A 21,798-nucleotide genomic window follows, 5' to 3' on the forward strand; every position below is an offset into this window, starting at 1 on the left:
GTTGGGGCTTTCTTCCTGTCTCAGAATTTGGCAGCTACTAATATTGGGTTCTATACAAAAGGGGGCAGGGAGTCATCAAAGCCTTTTTTTAATAGGCAGCTAGCTGCATTGTGGGTCCTTTCCAAGGTAGATAGAGTCTGGCAAACACCTGTGCAAAATTGGAAGAAGCAAATCTCTAGGCATAACTGCCCCTCCTCAGAAGCACTAGAATTCGCTCCCATGTTCAGCCCTGTAGTTGCTGAAAAACATGAGGAAAGGTGATATTGGACTTGGCTCGATCTGTACAGAGAGAAAGAGCACGAATGCTCGCAAAGCCATGGGGGCACATTGAAAAGATCGCATCCAAGAAAGCTGTAAAGAATAGAGCCTGGATAATTGTCCTCAGTGGGGGAGCCATAACCAGGCTGGGGTGGCCCTGAAACCAAAGAGAAGAAGTAATAGCTTCATGATAACTGGCACCGCTGCAGCCCTTTGGGGCAAGGGCGATGCTGTGATTCCATTGGTCTAGGGAGCTTCAGGTGAGAACATTCCCTCTATCAATTTGTTGAGAGCAGCACTTACTGAGAAAACTTAAGCTTGAGAGTTACTGACACTGAAGGCTTAAATGGCTGACCCTAGATCATACAATCTCAGAATGTGAGAGAGGCTGGCCCTGAACTCAAGTCTTTCTGCTTCGAAATCTCTGCACCTTGCAGCTTTTCTTACAATATTTAATAGTTATGACAAGGCATTTTGACATGGATATTCTCATTTTCTTTTTATTAGCATCCTTAACTTCTGTCTTAGAATCAATAGTATTGATTCCAAAGCAGAAGAGCAGTAAAGACTAGACAATAGGGGTTAAGTGACTTGCCCAGGGTCACCCGGCTAGGAAGTGCCCGAGGCTAGATGTGAACCCAGGACCTCCTGTCTCTAGGCTTGGCTCTCAATCCACTGAGCTACCTATCCACTCCCATATTTTCTCATAACCTTATAATTCAGCTACTATTTAGCAGAGGAGAGTTTGGATTCTCATCTTAAAATCAAGTAATGAGCACCAACTTTGTATAAACAATAAATAGGACAACTTGGAGGTCTTCTAACAGAAGGAGAGCACTAGCAGTAAGGAGGATCAGGACAGGCTTCTTTTGGAAGGTGGGATTTTATTTATTTTTTAAACCCTTACCTTCTGTCTTGGAATCAATACTAAGCATTAATTCCAAGGCAGAAGGGTGATAAGAGCTAGGCAATTGGGGTTAAGTGACTTGCCCAGGGTCACGCAATTGGAAGTGTCTGAGACCAGAAAGGTGAGATTTTAAATGAAGTTTGAAAGAGGCCAAGGAAGCAAGGAGGCAGAGATGAAGAGGGAAGAACATTCTGGGAAGAGGGAATAGGATGTAAAAATGCATGGAGTTGAAAGTTGGAGGATCTAGCTCAAGGAACAGCAAGGAAGCCAGTTTCATGGGATGATGGGAATGCATTGTGGGGAGCAAGGTATAAGTCTGAAAAGGTGGATAAGAGCCAAGTTATGAAGGTTTTAAATGCTAAACAAAAGATTTTATATTTGATCCCAGAACAGATAGAGATCCATTGAGGTTTATAAGAGAGGTGAGATGATCAGACTTGTGCTTGTGAAAGACCACTTTCATATCTGAGTGGAGGATAGTGGAATGGGGAAAACTTTGAGGCAAGAGGAAAACCAACAGGTTATTGTAATCACCCTGAGGTGAGATGAGAAGAGCTTTCACCAGTGTTTGCAATGTCAAGGGGCCGTATTCAAGAAATATTGCAAAGATAGCATCAACACTTTGATCTTGGCATCAGATTGGATTTGGGAAGTAAGAGAGAGGAGTGGAGGATAACATCAAGTGGTGAGTCTGTGTGACTGGGAAGCTATTGGTTCCCTGTGTGATGATACAAAAATTAGGAAGAAAGAGGGGAAGGGAAAGATAATTCGGTTTTGAGCATGCAAAGTTTATGGCTATGGGACATCTAGTTCAAGATGTCTACTAGGAAAATGAGTAAATGACTTAAATATAAAGAGTTAAAATCATAAATAAATTAGGTCAACATAGAATTGTATACCTGTCAGATCTGTGGGAAAGGAAGGAATTTAAGACCAATCAAGAGATAGAGAACATTACAAAATGTAAAATGAATGACTTTGATTATATAAAATTTAAAAGGTTTTGTACTAAGATGTCTACTAGGAGTTGGAGATGCCAAATTGGAGACTAGGAGAAAGAGTAGGACTGAATAAGCAGTGTGAGAATTATCTGTAGAGAAGATGGTCATTGAATCTATGGGAGCTAATGAAGTCCCCAAGGGAAATAGTCTAAAGCAGTGATTCCCAAAGTGGGAGCTACTGCTCCCTGGTGGGTGCTGCAGCGATCCAGGGAGGCGGTGATGGCCACAGGTGCATTTATCTTTCCTATTAATTACTATTACAATTTAAAAAAAATTAATTTCCAGGGGGCTGAGTAATATTTTTTTCTGGAAAGGGGGTGGTAGGCCAAAAAAGTTTGGGAACCACTGGTCTAAAGGGAAAAGAGGGCTCAGAGCAGAGCCCAGGGGGGCACTCGCCATTAGTGAGTTAGTTAGGAAGTTAGTTTTTTTCGCTGTGCTACACTGCTATTCACTTGATGGATGAACATGGCCATGGTGGTAGCTGAGCATCTTTAAAATATACATAAGAGACTTCTGCAGCATCATAACCACATGGAGTTATATTATTGTTCAACCTCATTCCCTCAAAAAAAAAGCACTATTATTTTTATTATCCCTGGAGAAGTAAAGGAACTATTCATTCAACAAACAAAATTATTCCAAAAAATGTATTAAGTACTTGCTCTGTACAGAGCACTCTTCTAATTAAAAGCAAACAGAGAAGCCCTGTATTATGCAATATAATTACAACAATAGAAGCTAATAGAACTAAAAATAGAAACCAGTAATGGAATTAATATTTACATAGTACTTTCTTCACTACAAGCTGGCAGGTCTAAGGATTGCAAAGTATCATTCTCATTTTGCAGACGAGGAAAGAGAGACTAAATGAGTGTGGCTGAATGAGCTGCCCAAGGACAGAGAGCTAGTAATTGTCAGCACAAGGATCTGAAACCAGTTTCTCTAACTACAAATCATGATCTCATTCTACTCAACCCGGCTCCTTCCCCAGAGCCAGGACTCCATTTCCTCTTATTGTAAGAATATTGGGAATGCACTTAGCTTCACATGCTATTATATACATTAGATCAGGGACATTTTTGAGCCCAGCACTTTTCTCCCTGCAATCTGTAAGATCTCATATTTCCATATGAAATTATTTTTAACTCTACAGAGCATATTACAATTGTGGGGTTCTTTAGGTTAGTGGTCATTTCAAATATGAATTAGCATTTTAGACATAAGGTCAATGATTTCCTGGAAAAGGCATCAAAAGAAAGAAAACTCCTTCAAAAAATCCACTCCAGGGGGCAGCTGGGTAGCTCAGTGGATTGAGAGCCAGGCCTAGAGATGGGAGGTCCTAGGTTCAAATCCGGCCTCAGACACTTCCCAGCTGTGTGACCCTGGGCAAGTCACTTACCCCCCATTGCCTAGCCCTTACTGCACTTCTGCCTTGGAGCCAATACGCAGTATTGACTCCAAGACGGAAGGTAAAGGTTAAAAAAAAAATCCACTCCTTAGGATCATGAATTAGTGAGAACTGAATGTTATTATTTGGAGAGTACAATTTCCAGCCTGAAATCCTGGGGTCCCTATCTCACCTTAAGACCCTTTCAGCTGGTTTTGAATTTTAAGCCAGTAAGATGGGTCAGTAGATAGAGTGCTCTTAGGCTTAGGGTCAAGAAGACCTGAGGTCAAATCCCTCCTGATGTGTGATCGTAGACAAGTCACAGATCCTCGCCCAGCCTCAGTTTCCTCATCTGTAAAACGCAGATAATAATAGCATCTACCTCCCAGGGTTGTGGTGAGAGTTAAATGGAATAACACATATAAAATGCTTTGCAAATCTTTAAGCAATATATAGATGCTAGCCATTCGTAGGGAGCAAAGGGCCTCTTAACAGTATTTAGTCTTAAGAGGTTATTCCTGCCTGTGTCCATTCAAAGCATTTCCGACCTGCTGAAAATTGACTGCTCTCCATAAAGATGATCTCGACTGCCTCATGCTCACACTTTTGTTCCTGCCATTCTTCCTTCCACTTTGATGGCTTCCCCCCTCTTATTAGCCTATGGAAATTCTGCTTACCATCCTTGGCCACCTGGCCCGTGATGATCTCTCCCTCCTTTGACCACCCCTAATACTTCTCTAGCAATAACCGAAAAGTATATTGCTTTGTATCCCCCAAGGTGCCTAGCCTGGTGCCTTTCACATAGTAGAGACTCAGTAAATATTTGGGGTTGGTTTGATCACAGATCTGCATGTTAATTTGCCTCCAGATGCCTTCGGTACCCCCTGAAAAAATGGCTTGGTTTATGATTTGCAAATTAGGACCCCACATCCAATAATCGGGGGTGGGGGGGAAAGTGATATTTAATCTCCAAAAATCCCAAACTACACTGAACACAGGATCTGCTGGGATTGCAATTAATTCTTCAAAACAAATAAATATCCAGAGGCCTGAGCCAGACCCTGTGGCCTAGACTGTGGGAAGCGCTCTCTTCCCTGGCACCCCCTGCAATCATGGCTCTGATTTATTTTTGTTCATAGGTGCATGGAAAGTGTGCGTGTAAGCACAATACTGCAGGCTCCCACTGCCAGTACTGTGCCCCCCTCTACAACGACCGGCCCTGGCAGGCTGCAAATGGCAAGACAGGGGCCCCGAACGAATGCAGAAGTAAGTAAGTGACAAATCCCGGGCACGCAGAAGCCTTCTTTGTAAAGAACACTCTCGTCCCCCGAGTCTTCAGAGGCAACAGGGTGGGAGAATGCAGACAATTAGAACTTCCTCCAACAGAGCCCATGTCGCCCCAGCCATTGCTGGCACTGCCAGGGTGCCCACTCTACCAGGACTGGGTGGCCTGTTTGCTTAGATCCTCTGGGGGAGCCCAGCGCTAATTCCATGATGCTCCTCCATTCCATCATAGCTGCACAGAGGAATGACCGTACCCTGAGGGTGCTTCTCCTTTCTCTACCCTCTTTCTCTTTTGGTGGCCCTATCAGTTTCCCAGAGTAGAATTCTCTGTCTATGCCAATAACTCCCAGATTTCTGGAGAGCCCGAGTCTCTTCCCTGAGCTTCAATCCCGAGTCAACAATTTTCCTTTGGACTTACCAAACCGGACCTTTGGGAAATACCTCAAACTCAACACACCCAAAACAGAAATGATTAGCTTTCCCCCCAAGCATAATAACCTTCTTCCAAACACTCCTCTTTCCTTCAAGGGCTCCCATGATTTTCCCAGGATTCCAGCTTCCTGGCCTCACCATTATCTTCGACTCCACATTCTACACAGCTAATCAGCCACCAAATGTCCCCATTTCTGCTTTCCCATCTCTACCATCTGATCCTTGTCTCCATTCAACACAGGCTCTCATCACCTGCCATCTAGATTTTTGCTCATTTATCCTAATTGGTCTGCCTGTGTCAACGGGTATCTCTGGTCTCCTTCCACCACATTCTCCACACTCTTGCTGAAATGATTTCCCTTAAGCATAGATCTGACCTAATGAGGCCCCTTATTCAGTAACCTCCCTTGGCTCCCTATTACTTCTGGGCTCCTTTTTTGAGGCTGAAATCCCTTGTTAACCTGCCCCATCCTGTCTTTCCCCCCTCCCCAGCATTCTCCAGTCCAGCCAAACCGGCCTTTTCTCTGCTCCTCACACTAGCTATTCCATTGTCCATCCCTGGACCTTTGTACTGGCTTCCCTCGGGCTCTCTTCTCTCCTCTGCTTCCTAGAATCTCCATTTTCCTTCAACTCACAACTCAAGCAGAGCCTTCTTTTTGAAGCTTTCCCTCACCCCTCCCCAGTCGCTCCTGCCCTCCCTACTTTATACTCAAGAATACAGATAGAGATGGGACCAGTGATTTTATTGATCCAGGGAACTTGCTCCTCAGTGATGAAATTTCCTCAAACAAGGCAGATCCACTGGGCAGTGCAAAGGTTAGAGTGCTGGATCCAGAATCAGGAAGATATGAGTTCAGATCCAGAATACAGCTACTCATTAACTGTGTGATCTTTGGCAAGTCACTTAAATGTCTTTCTGCCTTGGTTTCCTTATCTGTAAAATGGAGATAACAGAGGGGGCTGTGGCTCGGTGGTTTCAGCCTGGAGTCAGAAAGACTTGAGTTCAAACCCAGCCTCAGATACTTCCTAACTGGGTGACCTTGAGCAAGTCTGGATGCCTAGGAGACAGCTAGGGAATTCAGTGGATAGGGTGCTGGAGCTGGAGTCAGGAAGACCTAAGTTCAAATGCAGCCAGAGACACTCCTACCTATGTGACTGGACAAGTCACTTAATCTCTGATTCCCTGACAAGAAGGATCAAGTGGAGAAGGAATAGCAAATCACTCCAGTGTCTTTGCCAAGAAAACTCCATGTATAGCTCTGGTCCATGGAGTCGTAGAAAGTCAGGCACTACTGAACAACAGCAAAATGGGGATGATAATAGCACCTACCTCCCAGGATTCTTCTGAGGATAAAAGGAGATAAAATTTAAAAAGTGCTCCATAATGCTAACTAACATAATTATTACTATTATTTGCAATTCTTAGTTCTGGGGAATTTCCTGGGACATGGAGATGTTCAGTGAATGGCCCAAGGTCACATAGGCAGGTCTTGAACCTAGGTCTTCCTGACTTAAAGAGAGCTCTCTATCTACTGTATTCTGTCTTGTTCTTTTTTTTTAAATTTAAACATTTATTAATATTCATTTTTAACATGGTTACATGATTCATGCTCCTACTTTCCCCTTCACCCCCCGCTTTCCCCCTACCCATGGCCAATGCACATTTCCACTGGTTTTGTCATGTGTCCTTGATCAAGACCTATTTCCAAATTGTTGGTGGTTGCATTGGTGTGGTAGTTTCGAGTCCACATCCCCAATCATGTCCACCCCGACCCATGCGTTCTTTTAAACCCTTTCCTTCTGTCTTAGAATTGATACTGTGTATTGGTTCCAAGGCAGAAGAGTGGTAAGAGCTGGGCAGTAGGGATTAAGTGACTTGCCCAGGATCACACAGCTAGGAGGTATCTGAAGCCAGATTTGAACCCAGGTTCTCCCATCTCTAGACTAATCATCTACTAAATGAGTACTACTGGACATCTCAATCTACTGAGCCACCCAACTGGTCCCTCACCATATTCTTTTTTAATTTATTCTGCTTATGTTGTACTTGCATCCCCCCATGAGAATGCAAACTCCCAAAGAATAGGGATGCTTTTGTTGTATTGTAGCCTCAGTCTTTGCGCCGTGCATGACACATAAAAGGTTCTTTTTTAGTGCTTTTCAAATTAATTGATCAATTTTGTAAAACAAGCTGGCTAGATACATGAAGTGACTAGAGGTGGGTGATCGGAGCTGCTAGCATTCTAGATCCTGCCCTCCCTACTTTAGACTTAAGAATACAACTAGAGATGGGACCAGTGACTTCACTGGTCCGGAAAACTCCCTCTTTGGTGATGAAATCTCCTCAAACAAGACAAAGGTTCCACGAAGGGCACTTTGGACAATAAGCCAGATTCCATAATAAACAGTGCTGCCCTCTCCCTGGCAGCCAGGGGTGCGTGTGCATGTCCCCAGGGACAGCAGGGAGAAGGTGGTGGAGGACTGGGGCTAGGGAGGGGCTGAATCATGGCGGCAAATCCAAGCGTTGTTTTGCCCAGGTTTTACAACTTTGTCTCCAGTTTTTCCAGCCTAATCAAGCTACTGTACTTTATAAAATATCTCATCAACTTCATAATGGCTGGAAAAGAATATCTTTTGTTGTTGCTGTTAAGGGAGTGCCTGAGCAAGATTATGGATGAGCAGCCGATGGCACTGATTAATAGCACATGGAGCCTGAACAATATGATTACAGAGAGCTGGGCAGGCTGCCAGCGGCACGATGTGGGAAGATGTCTCTAACTAAAGCATTCGTTCTAAGCCGTTATTATGGGCTTGCCGACCAGGATTATGATTCCTAAATGCTTCCTCTATTGTCAAGGCTAATTTCTCTCTAAGGAATTGAATTAACCTCCAAAATTGGACATATTCCTGTTGGCAGCAGCCTGCCCTGTATGGATTTGTCCTGTTTATTCTCTTACAAAGGAGAAAACTCAAGGATCTATTCATTCATCAAGAAATTATTAAATGTCTATTACATGGGGGCAGCTAGATGGCTCAGTAGATTGAGAGTCAGGCCTAAAGATGAGAGATCCTGGGTTCAAATCTAGCCTAGCTGTGTGACCCTGGGCAAGTCACTTAATCTTCATTGCCTAGACCTTGCCACTCTTCAACCTTGGAACCAATAAGTAGTATTGATTCTAAGATGGAATGCAAAAGGTTTTTTAAAAAATGTTTATTATAAGTATACAATAAACCCAAAGAGCCCAGCTTTGGGGACAAATTTGACAAAAACTGCTGGGAAATTTGGAAAACAATATGGGAGAGATTAGGTTTAGATCAACATCTCACACCCTACACCAAGATAAATTCAGAATGGGTGAACGACTTGAATATAAAGAGGGAAACTATAAGTAAATTAGGTGAACACAGAATAGTGTACTTGTCAGATCTCTGGGAAAGGAAAGATTTTAAGACCAAGCAAGAGACAGAGAATATTACAAGATGTAAAAGGAATCATTTTGCTTACATTAAATTTAAAAAGGTTTCTACAAATAAAAATGTCTGTTATAGATAAAGCGCTGTAGTAGGCATATGGAACAAAGACAACAATCAAAAGTCCCTCCTGGTTCTTCTCCTGCTCACTTTGTCCCCTCGCTCTCACTGTTGTGTTTTTGCTGATGTTCATCATGACCAACTCACCCCACCGTGTTAGCCCAGAGCTAGTAGCAGAGCCTTTGTCTTGTCCAACTACTCTTCTCCTCTCCTCTTGCTGCCTTGCCCTGTGGCTCTGAGACCTTGTTCTCACGAGATACTCGACCTGTCCCCAGTCCCCTGGGCCAGCCTTGACTGCCTGCCTGCTCCCTGCCTCCCCCTGGCTGGGCTGATGCTGGGCTCTGCCTGTTTGCTGGGATATTCCCCTCTTCACAAGGATGGTCTCCCTGGGCCAGTCATCTGTCTGCTTTGCCACTGTTTAGACTCCTTCCTAGAGTTCACCGCCAGGATCACTCAATTTATTTTTGCCAAATCCATCTATTCTCAGAGTCCCGCCCTCTCCCATCCACTGGCCACCGAACCCTGGTATTTCTTTAAACCCTTACCTTCCATCTTTGAATCAATGCTGCATATTGGTTTCAAGGCAGAAGAATAGTAAGGGCTAGGCAGTGCCCAAGGTCACATAGCTAGGATGTGTCTAAAGTCAGATTTGAACCCAGAACCTCCTGCTTTTAGGCCTGAGTCTCAATCCACTGAGCTGCCTAGCTGCCCCCCAAACCTTGATATTAACACAAACTTGCCTCATATCTCTAAGATTTAAAGCTAGGTATCATGAGCCCCTTTTTTCCAGGCATCAATTAGGGACATTTTTTACAAGAAATATTAAGGATTTCCCTTAGTTTATATCTGTAGTCATTATAGCTTCAATATATGTTCTTTATCATATTTACTAGGGGCTTTAAAAATTAGGAATCTGGCCAGACCTAGAGATGGGAGGTCCTGGGTTCAAAATCTGACCTCAGAATTTCTAGCCGTGTGACCCTGGGCAAGTCACTTGACCCCTACTGCCTAGCCCTTACTGCTCTTCTGCCTTGAAACCAATACCTAGTATTGATTTTAAGATGGAAGGTATGGGTTCAAAAAAATAGAAGGTAAGGGTTAAAAAAACAACAGAATCTAGCCAGAGCACTATCATATATCGAGAAAACACTGAAAAACAATGGCAAGAATATTTTAAAGAAGAATTGCAATCAATAGGGAAGTTTATAATTTTATTCTAAATCACTTACAATAATTTAACATTTTTTTGCCAGTTTCCTAGAGGACCACTCTGACCCTTTTTCTAGAAAGGAGTTGCTCAAAAAGAAGCATGCTTCTTGAATCTATTGAAAAATAATCTACGAATACTTCTAGGGAAATTAGTACTTGCGAGACATGGTAGTAGCTGGCTGACAATGAGAACTTGTAGTTTCTGAAGGAATTTGATTTCTCTACCCTATAGCTTCATACTCCCTAGTTCAACCGCACCTCAGAAATATTATTCCAAGAAAAATAATTCTTATATTTATGGCACTTTGACCAGAACTTTGGAGGAGATCTCCCGAGTATTCGCTTAACCAATCCAAATTCAATGAACACCTAGAAAGCTCCTGTATTCAAGGAACATGGCAGATGTCAAGGAGGATTCAGGCATGAAACAGATCTGACTCCTGCCCTCAGGGATTCTATAGTCTAATATGGGGAATAGAGCACGCTCACATATGCATGCAATATAAGGTATAGTATGTAGGCAAAGGAGAGATCTGAGAAAGGGCCAAAAGGAAATCCGAGGAGGGAACAATCAGTAGGTCATTATCTCTTTCCTAAGTGGTCATGTTCCACTAGTTTTCAAGGCATCAACCAGTTAAACTGGTTATTCATTAAGGCAATCAGAACCATCTGGGGCCAAAGGAGGCCCAGAGATGGGTCATGATCAAGGTAGGCTTTCTGCAGCAGAGAAGGGAGACTTTTTGGTCTGTAGTAACTTCTCTAACAAAAATCTCCGCTCTGGAAATTAGTGGCGTTCTACAGTTTCTTTGCTTAACAGACAAGTTTTGACTTTGTCAGTTTACTTAGAACATAAAGGATTTTGAAATGTCACTATTTTCAAAACAGGAATCCACTTTACCCTGAATAGCCTTTACTGTCCCCAAAAGTCCTATTGCAACTGGCATTTCTGGCTCATTTCTAACCACGTGCTTTCCTTCTCTCCTCTTCCCCAGCCTGCAAGTGCAACGGCCATGCTGACACCTGTCACTTTGACAAAGATGTATGGCGAGCATCAGGAAATCGCAGTGGTGGAGTGTGTGACAACTGTCAGCACAACACAGAAGGCCAACACTGCCAGCGGTGCAAACCAGGATTCTACCGGGACCTCCGGAGACCCTTCTCTGCTCCAGATGCCTGCAAATGTGAGTGACTACTCGGGAAGAAAGGAAGAGTTAAAATAGAAGAGAAATGAATGAAGAGAAGAGGCCTTCCACTGTTTATTGTTTTATATTATAGGGAACCAAAGAAAAAGCCTAAAATTATAGGGAGGGAGAGAAGGAAGGAGGGAAGGAGAGAAGGAAGAAAGGAAGGAAAGAAGAAATAGAAGAAGGGAGGAAGGAAGGAAGAAATGGAAGAAGGGAGGAAACAAGGGAAGAAGGGAAAAGGAAGAAAAGGAAGAAGGGAGGGAGGAAGAAAGGAAGGAAGGAAGGAAGGAAGAAGGAGGGAGGAAGGAAGAAAGAAAGAAAAGAGGGAGGGAAGGAGGAACAGAGGGAGGGAAGGAAGGAAGGGAAAAGGAAGAAACAGAAGAAAGGAAGGAGTACGGAATAGAAGGAGGAAGAAAAGAAGGAAGAAAGAGAGAAGGAGAGAAGGAAGGAGGAAGGGATGGAGGGAAGGGAGGGAGAGATGAAGGAAAGAAGGAAGGAAGGAAGGGAGGGAGGGAGGGAGGGAGGAAGGAAGAAAGGGAGGATGTACAAATAAAATGGTAAGACAGGCCCTGCCCTCAAGGAACTCCCATTCTCATGGGGGAAGACAATAAATGGAAAGTTTTACCTACAACTCAGTCTTAGGGTTCAGTGGCAAAATGGATGGTGATACCTCTTCTTTCATGTGATTTCCACTGATAGAATCCTCTGAGTTTCTGATAGTGGCAAAGATTTGAGCAGGAAGGACTTTCCTTTCCTGGTCTTTAGTAGCTGTGGCTGTAGCCCTTACAGGAGTGGCTCTTCATCTCCCAGGATGATGTCTGAGGGCACTGGGCTGAAAGCATGGTTCTTCTCGAGGCTTTGGGGTTTAAGGTCCTCGAATGTTTTCTTCAAGGTTGGAAGGGAGTTGGTGGTCAAGATGGGGATGGGGGTTCGACTTGCTTGGGCCATGCTGCCTCCTGTTTGTCCCTCAGGGGGCCTTGCTGCTTTAGCTATTCTGGCTTGCCTGTTCTGTTCATCATGAGTGATAAGATCAGAACAAAGAGAGCCTCTTATTTTACTGATATAGAAAACTTTATCAATGCAAGGCAGTAGCTTCTCTCGAGGTGACCTCAGCTCTTAGAGAGTTGCCAAGAGTTTTGAAAGATTAAATGTGACTTGATGTACATCACACAATCAATATGTATCAGAGGCAAGATCTGAACCCAAGTCTTCTTGCCTCCAAACCCATCCCTCTGCCCACTACCTCTTTAGTAATATTATCAGATGAGAGCACCATGATATAAAACAGTAGAAAACAAGAAAAAAGGATAAAGATTTAGCTAAGAGAGAGAGATTAAAGGAAGAATTATCAAGAAATAACCACTTAGAAAAAGAGTAAGCCAAGAAAAGCCATAAATTATGGCGAGAGAACGTGGAGTGGTTTTTACATTTTAAAATAAAGATTTATTGTAGTTTAAAATGTGAAAACCATTTTTAGCTCACTGGCCACACAAAAACAGGCCCTGGATTTGGCCCTGGCCATAGTTTGCTGACCCCTAACTTAGAAGATTAATTTTTAATTAATAAGAAGACTACAAACTGACCCAAAAATATAAACAGAATTCAGTTAATGAAATGAAAAAGAAAGGTCACTTGCAAATTGCCGTGCTGCCATTCTAATGTCGATCACTTAAAGAACAGAAAGGATTTTGCTTTCCCTGGAACTAAACATTTCACTGTGCATCCTGCAATGACTGAAATCTAAAATCATTACAATTCAGTATTTATTTTCCACAATCCTCTGCACCTAGCACAGGGTTGGACACATAGTACACAGTATTGATCTTAAAACAGAAGGTAAAAGTTTTTTTTAATATTTTTAATATTTTAATTTTATTTAATTTTATTAGTTTATTTTTATAATTGTTTTATAATTAAATTTAACTAGAAAATATTTTAAAATAATAATTGATGGGACCTAGGCCGCTGCCCTTTCCAGTTTGTATTAATGTTGAAAGGAAAGGGAGCGAATGAGTATTGTCATAGCCCCCTTTCTAATAAGAGGTCTGCCATTCATTACTTTCTCACCTCAAAAGATTTAAGTCTTAAAGAGTAGTTGGAGCTTCCGCTGCGTTGTTGGCATAAATCCAGAAAAGACAATTTTGAAAAAAAGTCAAATCAACAGAGTCCATGTCATTCCATGACCTGACTTAAACTAAGTAGCGATGAAGAGGAGCCTGGGAGCTATGGGAGAGTATATGTACTAGGGGAGAGAGAAACTGCAGAGGCAAGTCTGGAAGGTAGTTAGAGGGAGGCGAGAGCTGGAGCAGATTGGCCCAAGGATGTCTTCCCAAGGCTCTTCCCAGGCTTGTCAGGTAGTTACCAATAAACCATCAGCTCTTGAAGAACAAGAACTGATTCATTTTGGTTTGGTCAACATAGTACCTAACACATAATAGGAACTGCATGTTTGTAGAATTGGTGGGAATCTCATTAAAGTCCACTGAAAATGACTTTTCCCCCATTTTAGGGTCTCTGTGACCTGTTCCCCAGTTCCTTTTGAGGGTGGAGGGCAGAATCACTCTTCTAAATTAGCCATTGGGAAGTGCCTAATTTTTTTTCCAAACATTTATTAATATTCATTTTCAACATGGTTACATGATTCATGCTCTTCCTTTCCCCTTCGCCCCCCGCACTCCCCCCACCCATGGCCGATGCACATTTCCACTAGTTTTGTCATGTGTCCTTGATCAAGACCAATTTCCAAATTGTTGATAGTTGCATTGGTGTGGTAGTTTCGAGTCCACACCCTCAATCGTGTCCACCCTGACCCATGCGTTCAAGCAGTTGTTTTTCTTATATGTTTCCTCTCCTGCAGTCCTTCCTCTGAATGTGGGTAGTGTCTTTACCATAAATCCCTCAGAATTGTCCTGGGTCATTGTGGAAGTGCCTTATTTTTAAGGCAGAAGCTGATTTTAATTTGAAAAACTCTTATCCAGTTTGCAACAAAAAGTCTCTTCTATCATGTATAGGTTGGGGAGCCTAAATAACTCAGTAGATAGAGAACGGGGCTGGAGTCACGAGGACCTGGGTTCAAATGTGACCTGAGTAATTTCCTAATCACTTAACCCAAATTGCCTACCCTTATCATTTTTCCGTGATAAGTTCCCTCGATTCCTTTCTAGCACCCTTCTATGTGTGGTCTTTCATTAGAGTGTAACATCCTTGTGGGCAGGAATCATCTTATCCTGTAGCAACTGAAATCTAAAATCATTACAATTCAATATTAATTTTCCACAATCCTCTGCACCTAATAGAGGGTCTGACACACAGTTAGTACGCCATATTGTTTTTAAAATAGAAGGTAAGAGTTTTGTTTCAATAATAATCATTGATGGGACCTGGACTGATGCCTTTTGTTGTTCCTGTGAATGTTGGAAGGAAAGGGAATGAATGAGCATTGTCATATCCCCCATTCTAAAAAGCAAGAAGATAATGTGGTATCCATTGGTTACTACAATGTTACAAGCCATTTATTTCACAAGGGACATAGAAAGTACTTATTTTTTAAAAGGTTTGTTTGTAAAGCGTGATATACAAAGGAAGGAAAATTGAAGAACCCACAGAAGGATCCAACAGGGACACAATTTATAAAAACAAAAGAAAAAATGGCCGAGCCTTAAAATAAAAATGTTTTAAGTGGGAATTTTGCCCAAGTAACCAGGGCCAAAATAAATACCTCTTGTTTGGGGATTATTGTTGTTTTTAAAATAGAATTCTATTTTCAAGTTATGCCCCATAATCCTACTTAATGTAAAAAGGTTGCCGACCCTCACTCTAAAAATCTAAAAGATCCCTTAATTTTAGTAACATAAAAAGGAGAGAGATAGGAAAATAAGAATTACTTTGCCCTCTTAATAGTCATTTAACATTTATTTAGCCGGCTCTCTTTAAAAAACATTTTTCAGTTACATGTAGAACCAATTTTTGACAACTGTTTTCCAACTTGGGATTCAGATTGTCTCCTTCCCTTCCTTCCCCACCCCTCCCAAGGTGATAAATAGTCTGATAAAGGTTATGCCAGTGCTTTCAAGAAATGCATATTTCCATATTGCTCATGTTATAACAGAAGACACCTATCACACATATAATAAAAAGTTTACGAAGGAAGCAAAATGGAAGATGGTATACTTTGATCTGCATTCAGACTCCAACAGTTCCTTCTTTTTAGTCAGCTCTCTTAAAAGACTTTATAGATTTTGGCCAACGAACCAGTAATTTAGCATACATTTGACACCTGGTAAGGGTTTAACAAATGCTTCTTCATTTATTCATCTACACCCCTTTCATTTTATAAATGCGGAAACTGAGGTTAAATAACTTGCTCAAGGTAACACAATGAAGGAGCTAAGATTTGAACTCAGATCCTTGACTTGAAAGTCGTCATTTGGATGCATTATACTATAGTACACTTCTGATTCTGACACTTAACTAACTGTGGGACCCTAAACAAGTCACTTTTTCTCTGTACCTCAGTTGCCAAATCTATTAAAGATATTATTTTTAATAACTTTTTGAGCTTAGACACATTTATTTTTTAAAACTCTAAAAATCATGAAAGCTGAGGTATACAAAAATAGCCTTCATTTGATGTTTTAAGCTTTGGAAATATTTGTGCGTATTATCTAATTTGATAAACCGTGTGTGCTGGGAATGCCCAGTGAAAATTCAAGGACTACAAACTCTGGAGAAATTATCACTTCTTCAGAGTTTGTCCTTTTCTCTCTCTCTTCACTCCTTCTTCCACTTCAGCCTCCTAACCTCCCCTCTCTGGTCGTATAGGAAGGCATCTGAGAGAACTCATTTGTATTTGTTCAGATTTATTGATTCGACTCTACTATAAATGGGAGTAAATAATACCGTGTGGTGGAAAGAGCACTGAAATGGCAGCCTAGAAAACCTAGTCCAGATCTCATTTGCTACCTCTGTGACAAGTCATTTCATCTTCTTGGCTGTCTCTGCACCATGCTGTCTACTCCCCAACCATCATTCTCATCTTCCTCCTGCTGGAACCTTGGACTCCACCGCTGGATCCCCCAGCTCTGATAGGTGAGCTGTTGTCTTCTCTTGGTGGAGTCCTAGCCAGCTTCTTCCCCTACTGTCTGCTCTGCAGCCATCCTCCTCCTCCTTATATACCTTCCACAGGGACCTTGGGCTCTTTCCGGGTCCCCTGGCTCTGAGAGGTGAGCATTTGCCTTCTCTTACCAGAGTTCAGTCCTCTCAGCCTCTCCCTGACTGCCTCACTATGGCCTCCGTGAGTTCCTTTCTGGCACCCTTCCATGGGTGGCCTTTCATTGGAGTGGATTGTCCTTGAGGGCGGAACTCTCTAGCCTGTAATGATCAAAAGATGGAAATCATTACAATTCAATCCGAATTCTCCCTCGCCTAGTACAGGGTCTGACTCACGGTACTCAGTCTCTTCTTCAGAACTGTCCATGGGCAGGCACTTATTACAAATGCTTATTGCCTTCTCTTCCCTCTCTTTTTTCTTTTGTTGTAACATAATACCCTTCAAAAAATCTCCACCCACCTCCTGAGCTTTTTTTCTCACGTCAAATCAAGTCGGCACCCTGGGGATGCGGAGGGAGGCAGAAACGGTCCCTGACCTCGAGGAGCTTACATTCTAAGGAGGGAGGCATCATGCATAGTTTCTATCTGCTATATGTGAGCTTGGGGTTATGTGTATTTACACACATACATTCATATTGTATATGGTTTACATCATATCTATTTATATATATATACACTATATATGTAATATTATATAAATATATGTCATAAATGTGTGTGTGTATACATATGTATACACACACACCCATTCGGAGATAATCAGCAGAAGAAATAGGAAGGCTGGGAGTAAGACTCATCTTCACAAATTCAAATCCAATTTCAGACACTTGCTCTGTGGCCCTGGACAAGTCACCTAACCTGTTTACCTCAGTTTTCTCATCTGAAAAATGAGCAAGAGAAGGAAATGGCAAACCACTCCAGTATTTCTGCCAAGAAAACCCCAAATGGAGTCACAAAGAGTCAGACACAACTGAATTGACACAAGAACAACCACAGAATGAATGGGAAAGGCTTCTTGCAGGAGGTGGGATTTCTAATAAGCCGAGAGACACAGAGAGACAGAGACAGACAGACAAAGAGGTAGAGAGACGAGACAAAGAGACAGAGAGAGACAGGGAGACTTCTGGGTTAAGATGGCTGCAGAGTAGAAGCAGGGAGCTTAACTCTCCTAACCAACCCATACATGATACCTCAAAAGGACAGAAAAACCAAATCCAGATGAACAAAGGGATCCTGCAATAGGGCGCAGCATTAGTTTGTGGGATTTGGGCATTCCCATGCTATGAGGGGGTGAAATAGCTCTCCCTAAAATGCAAGCTAATTAACCCTCCCTTACCCCCACCTACAGTGCCAGAGCCAGTGTACAAGAGTTAAAGTAAGCATGGAGCATTCACTAAGTTCTTGGCAGCTAACTGGGATCACCAGGGCCTGCTCCGGAGAGCAGCAAGACTTAAGACCCCAAGAGGCTAAAGAATGAGGACTTTGAGTGGGGACCTTGAGCATGGACCTTGGGCGAGGACCTAGAGTGGAGGGGTGACAGACTGTGGAAGCAGCAGTGCTCTCAGGCAGAGGAGCAAGCAAGGGGACCATCAGGAGGCTTGACCCTGAGAACAGCTACACTTGAGACCCCAGGAGCCTAAAGAGCTCAGAACGTGGGCATGAGGATAAAGCTGAGAGGGGCGGCACAGTGTTGTGACTCGGGCAAAAATTGCTCCACAGCTCTATACACAGAGAGCCTGCCCACCTCACCCAGACTTCTGACTGAGAAAGAAAAATCAGCATAATAATGGCAAGCAATGCCCAAGAACTAACCAAGAGAAAGAACAAGAGGAAAACATTAACATTGGATAACTTACACAGAAAAAATCCAAACACAGACAGAGAGACAGGGACAGACAGACAGAGACAGAGATGGAGACAGAGAGAGAGAGAAAGAGCATTCCAGGTCTGAGAAATAAGCAGTGAAATGTGGGCACTCTAGAGGCAGAGGACTTGTGCAAAAAAACAGCAAGGTCAGTGTCACTGGATCAGAGAGGCCATGTGGGGGAAGGAAAGAAGAAAAAGACTGAAAAGATAGAAGGAGTCACAACCTGTAGGGCTTTAAAAGCCAAACAGAGGATTTTTGTTGGATCCTAGAGGTAATAGGGAGCCATAGTAGAGTCAGTTGACTTGCGGCAAGGGTGACATGGTCAGACCTGCACCATAAGATCACTTTGACAGCTACCTGGAGAATGGATTGGGGTGGGGAGAGACTTGAAGCAGGCAGGCCACAATAGCTGTTGTAATAGTGTGGCTGTGAGAGGGCAAAGACCAGCACCAGGGCTGTAGTAGGGTCAGAGGAGAGGAGGAGGCATAGAGGAGAGATACTGCAAAAGCAGAATCAATAAGACTTAGCAGCAAACTGGATATGGGGGCTCAGAGAACATGACTGGGAAGATAGTGACCCCCTCAATAGTAAAAAGGAAGTTAGGAAGGCAGGACATTTTGGGAAGAAAGATAACGAGTTCAGCTTTGGATATGTTGAGTTTAAGACATCTGCGGGACATCTGATGGGAAATGTATAGTGGCCATTTGATGTGTGAGCCTGAAGCTTAGGAGAGAATTGGGCCTGGATAGATAGATTGGAGATATAGAGACATAATTGCATCCGTGGATGATGATGAGATCACAAGTGAAATAGTAGAGATGAAGAAGAGAATAGAGGCTGGGGCAGAGCCCCAGGGGACCAAGACTAACCCATGTTTCTCAGGCACTACCACCTACCTGGATGAAAATCCAACAAAGGAGCCTGAGGAGGAGCTGCCTGACAGCAGAAAGCAATGTCGAGGTCATGTAGAGAGAAGACAGTGTCAAAGACTGCAGAGAGGTCAAGAAAGATAAAGACTGAGAAGAGACCACTAGATTTGGCGACCGAGAGATCACTGATGGCTTCTGAGAGAGGGTAACTTCAACCGAATGAGTTTGGAAGCCATTCTGCAGAGTTAAGAAACTGAGAGTAAAGGAAGTGGAGGCACCCCCTCCTAGAGAGCCTTCTCCCAGAAGCCACAAAGAAGATGAGAGCTAGAAGGAATAAGTGGAACAAATGGGTTGTTTTGAGGATGAAAGAGACATGGACATGTCTGTAGAGAGCAGGAAAAGCATCTAGTAGGAGGAGGCTGAAAAATAGTTAGAGAATGGGCATGATAGGGGGATAACATGCTGGAGAAGACAGGATTGAATGGGATCGCTTGGGCATGTAAAAGGGTTTGCCTTGGCAAGAAAAAAGGCTACTTCTTTGATCTGGGACAATCCTGAAAGACTTATGACAGGGAGTGGCATCCACCTTCAGAGAAAGAACTGCTGCAGTTGGATGGCTACAGATCAAAGAAGAATATCTTTCACATCAATGTATCTTTGGTTTTATTTGGGGGTTTGGGTTTGTATGAGTGTGCTCTTAGAACAAGGACCAATATATGGAAGTAGGTTTTGCATGATAATAAAAGTAAAATCAAAACTAAATAAATAGAAAAGCTACCTCTTCATGAGAGACAAGGATGGAGGAAATAGTGGGAGAAGGTATTTGAGTGACGTGAGATGAGGAAGGAAGATGAAGCTCTCAGAAAATAGCCCCAAATTTTTTCAGTGAAATGTGAAGAAAAGTCCTCAGCTGAGAAAATACAGAAGGGAGAGGAAGCCATGGAGGTATAAGAAAAATGCAAAGGTAACAAAGATTTTTTTTTTAAGTTCAACAAAACCAACTAAGCCAGTGGCCACGTCTGACAACATAAGCAGCACTCCAACCTCTCCTATGAAAGGAAGGATGTGCATGTTCTCAACTCCTCTCCAGGAGCAACCTTGGTCATTATAATTATGCAGCATTCGATTCCATTTTAGCTATTATTTCCTTTAACCTTTACTTTATGTCTTAGTAACAACTCTTAAGCCAGAAGGGCAAGGGCTAGGGAAATGGAGTTAGATGACTTGCCCAGAGTCGCACAACTAGACAGTGTCTGAGGCCAGATTTGAACCCAGGCTCTACTAACTCCAGGCCTGGTGCTCTATCCACTGAGCTATCTAGCTGCCCCGCCCCCAATTTTGGCTATTCTTGACATGCAAACTGCTGTAGCAATTATATATATATTTCTCGATTCTGCTTTCTTCACTGCACATCAGTTCAAATCATCTTTCCAAGTTGCTTGGACTTCTTCGTATTTACTTTTTCCCCCTCCTTCCAGTTCAGTAATATGACATTTGTGTTCCATGATTGGTTTAGCCATTCCCCAACCTTTTCATTTTCCAAAGGAGGAAACTGAAACTCGGAAAATATTAAGTGATTTTTCCAAGTTTCCACAGCTAACACATGGCAAAACCAGAACTAGAATCCAGATCTTCTGACTTCCTGACACACTGCTTATTCCTCTCCATCACTGGCTTCTTCAGTTAATACTAAATTCCCTGCATATGCACATTCATAAATAGATCCTTAGAAATAAAAAAAGAGATTCACGAAGGGAAACTGGCAACTCGGTGACTCTCCTATAGACAGTGGAGCCAGATCCACATGGAGTACTTGTAAGGGAGTCCTTTAAGATGTAGATAACAGATATACTGCAGCAACACTCCCAAGTGTGGTCCTAAGCAGATTAAAATGAATTTGGGGCACAGGAATAGCTTAGTGACTCAGTGGATTGAGAGTCAGCTCTAGAGATGAAAAGTCCTAGATTCAAATCTACTTTCCAATACTGTGTGACCCTGGGCAAGTCACTTAACCCCCATTGTCTAGCCCTTACTGCTCTTCTACTTTGAAACCAATGCACAGTATTGTGCTTAAAAAAATGAAATTGGGCAATATTTAACAAGCTAAATAGAAATAAAAGAAAACGCAGATGACATTCCATGTTAAGTCCAAGTCAATATGCTTCCTGTAGAGATTCTCATGTATGGATTAGTAGCACTAGGTGTTTGTCCCACACTCCCCGGCACGGTCAATCACAAGCATCCTTCAAAGAAGCTCAATACCCTCATCCACAAAATGATGATCCTTAGTGACCTGCAGGTCCCCTTCATTTCTAGAAGGCTGCATCTAACTGAACATTCACATACAGGAATTAATGGTACACAATGTCTAGCAGGCATGGGCTATCTACCATCTGTTGCAATGCCAGAAAAATAAATAAATGTGAAGCTCCACCCTTACCCCACCCCTAAGGGTCTTTCTTCTTGGCATTTATTGGCCCAGCAAGAGTAACTCTTCCAAGCAGTCTGGGGCGATTTCTATGATTGCAGAGGGACGGCAGTGGGGAGGAGGCATAGCGTCAGACTGCTCCTTCATGCTTTTTAGTCACAAGATAAACATAGATCAGAGAAACCTTGGGGGGAGGTTGTTCTTCTTTTTCCTGTAAAGGTGCTGAAAGAGAAGTTAGGCCTCCACGTACAAGGATGTAGATCTCATCTTCCTTCCTGACCTCATGGCCATTAGTGAGCTAAATTAGAAAATGAAGTAAGATTTAACTCATT

General features: G+C 42.7%; 1 protein-coding gene across 4 annotated transcripts in view; it reads left to right on the top strand.

The window, feature by feature from the left end:
- NTN4 (netrin 4) overlaps positions 1-21,798 on the top strand; it is a 158,995-nt gene that overhangs the window by 82,807 nt on the left and 54,390 nt on the right. For all 4 annotated transcript variants that reach the window (XM_044678128.1, XM_044678129.1, XM_044678130.1 and 1 more), the window contains exons 4-5: positions 4,693-4,819; positions 11,002-11,190. In XM_044678128.1, coding sequence (XP_044534063.1) covers positions 4,693-4,819; positions 11,002-11,190 — 316 coding nt within the window. The remainder of the gene's footprint in view (positions 1-4,692; positions 4,820-11,001; positions 11,191-21,798) is intronic.

The sequence above is a fragment of the Gracilinanus agilis genome, chromosome 5 (genome assembly GCF_016433145.1).
Source record: "Gracilinanus agilis isolate LMUSP501 chromosome 5, AgileGrace, whole genome shotgun sequence".
In the NCBI taxonomy this organism is placed as follows: Eukaryota; Metazoa; Chordata; class Mammalia; order Didelphimorphia; family Didelphidae; genus Gracilinanus; species Gracilinanus agilis.